General features: G+C 41.8%; 1 protein-coding gene across 1 annotated transcript; it reads right to left on the bottom strand.

The window, feature by feature from the left end:
* Nucleotides 1–2,518: 2,518 nt before the first annotated feature.
* On the bottom strand, nt 2,519–3,145 carry LOC130463060 (uncharacterized). Its single transcript, XM_056832083.1, has 2 exons — nt 2,936–3,145; nt 2,519–2,875 (listed from the first exon to the last, which is right to left on the bottom strand). Exons 1-2 carry the CDS (start codon nt 3,143–3,145, stop codon nt 2,519–2,521), a joined length of 567 nt encoding a protein of 188 aa, XP_056688061.1.
* Nucleotides 3,146–9,438: the final 6,293 nt, after the last annotated feature.

The raw sequence follows: 9,438 nt of genomic DNA, 5'->3' as shown, positions 1-9,438 counted from the left end.
TTCAATTGGAATGCCGAAGCCGAGGCCGCTTTCCAATAATTGAAGGCGCACCTCTCGACCATTCCCAAGTTGGTCTCGCCATTGGTAGGAGAAACTTTACACCTTTACTTGGGCATCACTGAGTATGCACTCAGCGCGGTCCTTGTCGCCGAAAGAGAGAAACAGCAACACCCAGTATACTTCATCAGCCACGCATTCCGAGGAGCAGAAGCCAAGTATCCACTCATTGAGAAGATGGTATATGCTCTAGTGATGGCCAGTCGAAAACTTAAACCATACTTCTAGGCATATCCTATCAAGGTCCTGACAAGCCAACCTCTGAGAAAGGTGATTGAAAGTCGAAATCACTCGAACCGCATAACTGAATGGGCAAACCAACTCTCGGATTTCGGCATGGAATACGAGCCAAGGAGGCTATCAAGGCACAAGCCCTCACCGACTTCATCGTCGAATGCACTAATCGGCCACCCGAAAGAGATACGACGAGCCAAAAGTCGTGGGAACTCTATGTTGATGTGTCGGCCACGAGGACAAGATGTGGAGCAGGCATACTGATCAAAACGCCCAACGGTGATCGGCTCGAATATGCGGTTAAGTTCTCATTCCTAGCCTCCAATAATGAATCGGAATATGTAGCACTTATCCTCGGAATTCAAATGTGTCAAGCCGCGAGATCCATCTCTGTGCATGCCAAGTCTAACTCACAACTCATTGTCGGACAAATTCAAGGAGATTTCGAGGCTAAAGAAGACAGCATGAAAATGTACCTGACAAAGGCAAGGAAAGTCATTGACTAACTGCAAGATTTCACCATCCAATATATTCCACGGTCTGAAAACCAACAAGCAGATGCCCTTTCAAGGCTAGCAAGTTCCGCAGAGGGGGTGGAGCCTAGGACAATCATTTGGGAGGTGCTCCAAGAGCCAAACATAAATGTCGAGGCATTCATGAACCTAGACAGAGGTCCAGATTGGATGGAGAAAATCATAAAGTTCAAAAGAGACAACGTGCTCCCCGATAGTGAAAAAGAGTCGGCATTGATTAAGAAGCAAGCAGATTGGTTCCTCTGGCATAATGAGACTCTCTACAAGATTTCATACACCCACCCCTTGCTCAAATGTGTCACCCCAGAGGAAGGAAATTACATACTCCGGGAAATACATCAAGGGGCGTGCGGAAGCCACCAAGGTGCAAGAACCATTGCAGGAAAAGCGCTCCGATCGGGTTTCTATTGGCCAACTTTAAAAAAGGATGCGACAGACTTGGTTAAAAGATGTGGTCGATGTCAGGAGTTCGCTAATCTCACTCGGATGCCAGCCAATAACCTAACAACTGTTCAAGCCGTGTTACCCTTCGGCAGGTGGTGGATGAACATCCTCGGCCCATTCCGAGTGGCCTCCAGTCAGAGAAAATTCTTAATTGTGGTTGTCGACTACTTCACTAAATGGATCGAGGCAGAACCTCTGGCAAAGATAAGTGATAAGCAAGTGCAACAATTCATCTAGAGGAATATCATCACAAGATTTGGAGTCCCTCGGACACTCATATTAGATAATGGTCGACAGTTTGATAGCAAAGCCACAAAAGGATACTGTGATCGCTTTGGCATACAGACTCGATTCACGTCGGTCTCAAGGCCCCAAAGCAATGGCCAGGCTGAATCTGCTAACATGATTATCTTGAATGGACTCAAGACAATGATTGAGGGGTCTAGTGGCTCTTGGGTCGATGACCTACCTGGTGTCTTGTGGTCGGCTCGAACCACTGTCAAAGAATCTACCGGGCAAACTCCTTTCTCACTTGTCTATGGAAGGGATGCCGTCCTTCCCGTCGAAGTTGGCATTCCATCACCTCGAGTCACTTACTATGATTACGAGAAAAATGAAGCCGAAAAAAGGGTTAATCTCGACTTGCACCCCGAAACAAGAGGAAACACTCTGCTCAAATCCATTGCCTATAAGCAGAAGATCGCTCGATACTTCAACAACAGAGTTCGCCCTCGACCATTGCATGAAGGAGATTGGGTACTAAGGGAAATCGAGGCAACTGGCCGAAGAACCACCCTCGGGAAAATGGGACCTAACTGGGAAGGCCCTTACAAGATTGCAAAAATTATTCGACCTGGCACCTACAACCTCGTCGACACCAAAGGCAAGAAACTTCCTCGACCATGGAATGCCGACAACCTCAAGAAATTCTACATCTAAAGGGTCTGGTATGTATTTAAGTATCAATGATGTAATAGGGGCATAATACGGGCATTGTCGCCAAGTGATAAGTAATTTCATCATTGTAATAAATAAAGTGTAAGGCTATGTTGAATAAAATGAAAGAAAGTTTTCAGCCAAAATCTCGAAAAGTACTTAGATAGAGTTTCTTAACAAGGTTCCTCTACGAAGGACCAAATTTAGTTCAATATCAACGTTCCTCTACGAAGGACCAAATTTTCAAAGATTACATCATACTAGGTATGAAAAGAAGGCTACAAAAACAACATAAGAAAATAACAATCATCCGCCTAAGGGTCAACGACATCAACATGGCTACCAGCATCATCATCACCACTGTTGCTCGAATCAGAACCCGAAGTACTAGCAGAACCAGAGTCAGACAAATCGGCCACGCCCCCATCAACCTTGTCCTGAGCAACCAGCTGAGCCCTGAGATCCTCTCGCTCCTTGGCCAAAACAGAATCATACTTCCCTTGTATATCATCCCAACCAACGCTGGGCGCAAATTCAGCCAAAACAATCTGAACTCGACGCAATGTATCTGAAGTAGCAACAGCTGTCGCCTCAAGACCTATCTCGACATTATGAGCCTCACCCTCCTTTGAACTCTTCCACTCCTCGATGATCTTCTCTTTCAGACGGCTCTACGAACTCAAAATCTCGCCAACCCTAGCCTCAGAGGCTCGAAGCCGACCCTTGGCGACCTCCAACTCGGCCTTCACATCCTTCAATGCCCGGTTAACGGAATCACGCTGACTCATGAAAGTGGTTGCCTCTTCCTTAGCCTTGGCCATATCATCCTTGGCTTGTCGAAGCTCCCCTTCGTCGTTCTTAATGCTCCTCTTAGCACGATCCAACTCAGACTCGGCCCAATGAATCTTCTTCTTCAGGTCACTCACCTCTGTAAAATGCATATTTTACTTCTCCTGAAGTCTCTCGGCCTCACCCTTCAGCCTCTCTACCTCATCCGCAGCACCATTGTAACATCGGCGTGTGTAAGCCGTCATCCTGATGGAAAATTGAAAAGCAAAGCCTATTTAGAATAAGAGAAGAAGATCATTAAATGCAAAGAAGAGGGAACTATATCGAGAAACTCACCTCAGCCCAACTCTCATGAAGGGCATCGATCTCAAACTTCCCAAGGGAGGATAAATGAGCATCATCGACAGGAAACAATTTATCCATCGCCTTGCTCATACGTCGATTCTTCATATTAGTGTGAAGCTTTGCAAAAGGCTTCGAACCTCCATCATCTGTCGAAAGACACATCAAAGACCCCCGAGCTAAAGAAGCCTCATCGGCGAGGTACTCAGAAGACAGTTCACGACCATCCTCGGACACTGGGGCATGGTGCCTCTCCCCCTCGTCGGGACAAACACTTAGAGGGGTTGGAACCACTCTCTTGGCAGCTTTTGTTCCCTTGGAACCCGAATCAGCGACCGTCGACACGGCGCGAGAAACCTTCCTCGGCGCAGGTTCAGTCAGAGCAACCGTCGGAGCCGAATCAGCAGGCGCTCTCTTCCTCTTGAGTTTTTTGGGATCCTGCCCAAGGAAGAATTAGATAAAATAAACACGTAAAGATCATTGAACGACATCAACATGGCTACCAGCATCATCATCACAACTGTTGCTCGAATCAGAACCCGAAGTACTAGCAGAATCAGAGTCAGACGAATCGGCCTCGCCCCCATCAACCTTGTCCTGAGCAACCAGCTGAGCCCTGAGATCCTCTCGCTCCTTGGCCAAAACAGAATCATACTTACCTTGTATATCATCCCAACAAACGCTGGTCGCAAATTCAGCCAAAACAAGCTGAACTCGACGCAATGTATCTGAAGTACCTGAAGGAAATAATGCCCTTGGTCCAAGTATGCATTTAATGATAAGTCTAATAAATGCGGTTTAGTATTAATTAACAAGTTAATAATTCAGTGAGATCAAGTGAGCTGAATGCCTAGCTAGAGGCCGCTTCAGTTCATGTGGAATTAATGATATTAATCCACAGCTTACTCTTGACTGAACCCGTAGGGTCACACAAATAGTACGTAAACGATCAAGTATTTAATGGCATTAAATACTCCATCTATAGTTATTCGGAATCGACGAATCTTGGTTTCAGTGGGAGCTAAGATCGTCAAAGGCAAGTAAATGAATACTCCGGAAACGATGATATAGCCGGAAACGGAAATATGGATCGTATCGGAAATATAAATATTATCCAAGTCGTAGATGTTGCCGGAATCGTAAATGGAAATATTGCCGGAATCGGAAATATTGCAGGAAATGGAAATATTGTCAGAATTGGAAATATTATCGGAATCGGAAAATAATTCTGGAAACGGAAATATTAAATATTTGTTCGAAACGGAAATTAATTCCGTAATCGGAAATGTTAAATATTGTTCGTATCGGAAATGAATTCCGGAATCGGGAATTTAATCGGAAGCGTATCGTACGAATTAGCATCGGACGAGGCTTGCTAGACGAAGGCCCAGCACGAAGCCAGGCCGACGCCCAGCAAGCCACACGCATCAACACACGTCAAAGCCACGCCCGGCCCAGCGCAAGGCCAGGCCCAGCAGGCATGGCGCGCGCGCTCAGCCAATGGGCTGCGATCATTGGGCCAAGGCGCTGTGCGCTCAGCGTGGGCCGCGAGGCATGCGCGCAGGCGTGCGGTGCTCGTGCGGTGCTCGTGTGCGTGCTATACGAATCCTAAAGCTGTCGGAATTCGTGCTATGATTAAATCCTAATCCTAAACGATAAAATTAATTATTTAGAGTTTTGAAAGGATTCAAATTAATTAATTAGTATTCTAACAGGATTCGAAATTCTTTTCCATGGTTCTATAAATATATGCCTAGGGTCATAAATTTATACACGAGTTTTTCAACAAGTATTCATACAATAAAAGCTGTGATTTTGAGCAGAAAAATCAGTCACATTACTTGCCCATAGGGCGATTCTAGTTGGTCAATCTTAAGGCGGATCCGGACGTGCTGTGGACTATCTACGGAGGGACGACACTTGGAGTCCTAAAGACTTGTTCTTGTTCAGTTCGGGCGCAGCTAGGGAGGGCACGCTACAAAGTGTATGCATCTGAATTATGCTAACTGATTATGTGTAAATAATATGTTTCCTCGCATTAAGGTTTTCCGCATGATTTATGTTTTTCATATGTATCATAACCTAACAGTGGTATCACAAGCCTCTTATTATTTACATAATCTAAATTGCATGACATGGTTAAATTTTACAAATTTGCAAAGATTTAAAAGGGGTAATTTACTTTCGTAATTGTTAATTAATTGCAAATTGCGTTTATTTAATTATATGTACGCAGTTTTTCGGCAGTTTATTCGTAACTCAACAAAATCGAGTGCTTTTTGTGACGATTCCGCGTGTAAAAGGAATTCTAAAATTTTGACAAAATTGCTATTTTCGGCCGAACCCAGAATTCCCAAATTCGAAGCCTAACTATGACTTTTCGGAGGTTTTAGTTTTTCGAACGCAAAAGTTTGTAAATTTAAGATGTTAAATTGAATATTTGCGATTCTTGTTGATAAATCTTGAATTTTTTATTGACCTACTGTACATGTTTAAAAATTTTGAATGCCTAGACTTGTTAATTATACAACCTAATTTGTAATTATGATTAATTTGTTGAAATTCGAATAATTTAGAATTGATTTGTTTTTCATAATTAATTAATGATTTAATTAGGTATCCATGATTAAAAACCACCATAAAAATTGTTAATTTATGATAAATTTTAAATTTTTATGACCTAGATTTGAATCCATGTTAATCGGAAATTAATTGATTAATAAATTTTCGATTTTTCGCCCTAAAATTATGAAATTAATATGATTTAATAATTTTAAATTAATTTTAAATTAAAAAGTTTTAATTTTTATATAATTCGCTCATAAAAGTTACACGCACAAAGCAAAGGACACTACGTGTTACCCTTAAGGGGTGTTGTATAGTGCGGGCACGCGACGACAAGCAAGGGAGCTCGTCGCCCATGCGGTACGAATGCAGCGAGCAACGAGCGTAGCATGCACAAGGCAATGGCTGCCTAGGGGTTGTGTGCTACGCGTGTGGGGCAATGGGGCGATGGGCAAGCAAGTGCAGCGAGCACAGCAAGCACGCGTGGGCAGCGATGGATGTTGCGCCACAACGTGCGTTGCTCGCCCAGCAGCACGCCAAGGCAGAAGCCAAGGCAGCGACAAGCGCAGCACAACGTGCACGCGGGCAGCGTTGGCTGGCCTGTCCAGCAAGCGTTGCCCAGCAGCGCACCAAGGCGATGGGCGAGTGGGCTGCGCGCAAGCGTGGCTCGCTGGGCCTGCCGCATTGGTGCGTTGTTGCTTGGGCTTTGCGGTACGATCAATCGAGTGACAAGGGGTTTGTTGCTTGTTGGACTTGACGAGGCATGGGCGCAAGCCCATGGCCTTGTCTTGACCCGATTGGTTCGTTTTATTTTAATTTTGAATTTTCAGTTCGGAAACAATTTTAATTAATTTTAAAATTAATAATTTAAATTGTTTTCTCGGATTTTAATTTTGAATATTATAATTATTATAAATTTTTATTTATACTAATTATTTTACTAAAATTAAACCTTGAATTAATTTAAATTCTTAAATTCAACTGAAAATAAATTAAATGGATTCAATTATAATTTTATATGAGCTTTAAATTTTAATTAAACTTGTATGTTTCCGGTTAGACTAGAAATACATTTTTATGTTTAAAATTAGTAAAGCATATAAAGTTATTGGTTTAAGTGGGAGCCTTTAGTCATAAACTCTTGATTAGGTCTACAAATCCTTTAAGGTTAAACAACTTGATTAGAATTAATAAGGACTGAATAATTGGTAGATTATTGGTGCCCTTGATTAATTGCTGCAAATATTTATGTGATGCATAACATGTTTTACTAACCAGCTATGTGGGCCATTCATGATAATGAATGGCTGAATGGTATATATTGTATATGTACTGTTTTGCAGGTTATGAAGTGACTAGTATGGCCCAAATAGGATAGAAAATATGGTTTGCGTACCATTAATTTGAATGTAATTGGTCTAATGCACCAAAGTTTGTTTTTTCAATTCAAATATGGTCTGCGTACCATCAAATAGTTGTAATTAGTTTAATTATAGCTGATCCTATTTGAAGAAAATGGTGCCTCCCACGGTGAAATTCAAGACGGAGTTTCCAATCCATTTTCAAGACGGACTTTGAAGTTGAAGCTTCAAGATGAAGTCGGGCCATACTAGATCACATTTATCTTATGCATGCTTTAAGTTATTTATTGCTTTTAAATATGTCTTAAACATACATGAGATTGTGGCTTGATTATGTTGCATGATTAAGGATTTTAGTTCACTTAAAATCTAACCAACATAGTAAGAGCCTTAAGTTCCAAAGTTAAAAATTGAGTTAAAAGGTGCCATGACAAAATAACACTTACTTGGATAACCTTTACATCAATCTTAGTAATAGTTTTCCGCCATAGCGAGGTGTTACTTATTGATTCTAAAGGGGTAAGGTACACAAACAATTGTGAGTACATGTTAGTTTTGGTGAAACTCAACGATATAAGTAAGGAGTCCTTTTATGTCGTGGCAAATTCGATAGGTTTCCTAATAAGCTCTTAGACGTACCTATCAACCAAGAGTAGTTTCTAGACTATTAGGAAAAGGTTTTTTCTTACCTAAAAGATTTTAGAATTGAGTCAAAATACATTATGTGCTTAATTCTTCAATGGTTTTTAGGGTCTTGGAATCATTTTATTCACACCTGCCGGAACACATAACTTGAATAAAATGCTTAATGAACATTAAATTATGCATGTATGCTAGAATTTATGTTTATTAAGAGAAACTGTGAATGATTATTTATTTGTTTATTCTTTTTTCAATTGTAGTTTTAACTATGGCAAACAACAATTCATTCAACATTCGATCAATTCTCGAAAAGGAGAAGTTGAACGGGAAAAACTTCCTTGACTGGCAAAGGAACTTGCAAATTGTTCTTATGCAGGAAGAAAAGGGGTATGTCCTGGAAGAGGCGATGCCCGAAGCCGCGGGTGACGGGGTCACTCAGGCAGCCCTCAATCGTTGGATTGATGCCAACAAGGATGTGAAATGTCTAATGCTTGCAACCATGAGTGCAGATCTACAGAAAACGTTCATCAACTCAGATGTTTTCACGATCATCAGTGAGTTAAAGAACATGTTCCAAGATCTGGCTCGCGTCGAAAGATTCGAGACTCATAGGCAAATTCTTGAGACCAAGCTTAAGAAAGGCGAGCTCGTAAGTCCACATGTTCTCAAAATGATTGGACTCATTGAGAATATGAGTCGGCTGGATCAGCAATTCTCTCAGGAAATGGCTGCAGACACCATCCTCCATTCTCTTCATAAAGGGTATGATCAGTCTGGACAAAACGCTCACTTAGCTTCACGGTATGCTGAAGACCGCTGAAAAGACGCTCAAAAGTGATAAGCAAGATGTGCTTATGGTGCGTGGGGGAAAGTTCAAGAAATCTGGTAAGAAGAGGAATGCTAAGAAAGGTGGCAAGAAGGCCAGCCCGACTAAGCAAACTGGCGCAAAGTCTGAAAAGAGAAAGGTCAGTCAACCCACTTCTGAATCTGAATGCTTCTACTGCAAGAAGAAGGGGCATTGGAAGAGACATTGCTTGAAGCTAAAGGAAGATCAGAAGAACGGAACAGTCGTTCCATCTTCAGGTATTTTCGTTATAGACTGTATACTTGCTAATTCAACTTCTTGGGTATTAGATACAAGTTGTGGCTCACACTTATGTTCCAATTCACAGGGACTAAGAAGAAGTAGAAGGTTAAGCAAGGGTGAAGTCGACCTACGAGTGGGAAATGGAGCACGGATTGCTGCATTAGCTGTAGGAACTTATTATTTGTCGTTGCCCTCTGGGCTAGTTTTGGAACTGGAAGAGTGTTTCCATGTTCCAAGTCTTACTAAAAACATCATTTCTGTTTCTTGCTTAGATTCTAAGGGATTTACCTTTTTAATAAAAGACAATAGTTGCTCGTTTTATTTTAAAGAGATGTTTTATGGATCTGCTAGATTAGTCAATGGACTTTATTTACTAGATCACGACAAACAAGTTTATAACATAAATACCAAAAAGGCCAAAAAGGATGATTCAGATCTCACCTATCTG

This window comes from Spinacia oleracea, chromosome 6 (genome assembly GCF_020520425.1).
Source record: "Spinacia oleracea cultivar Varoflay chromosome 6, BTI_SOV_V1, whole genome shotgun sequence".
NCBI classification, from domain to species: Eukaryota; Viridiplantae; Streptophyta; class Magnoliopsida; order Caryophyllales; family Amaranthaceae; genus Spinacia; species Spinacia oleracea.
The sequence above is the reverse complement of the archived record's forward strand: the minus strand, read 5'-3'. Positions and strand labels throughout refer to the sequence as shown.

What these genes read in the sequence shown, in the direction of transcription:
- LOC130463060 (XM_056832083.1), bottom strand. Translation starts at nt 3,145, where the DNA reads ATGCATTTTACAGAGGTGAGTGACCTGAAGAAGAAGATTCATTGGGCC. An exon ending in ATGTGAAGGCCGAGTTGGAG is followed by an intron (nt 2,876 to 2,935) that starts GTCGCCAAGGGT and finishes TTGAGTTCGTAG; the next exon opens with AGCCGTCTGAAAGAGAAGAT.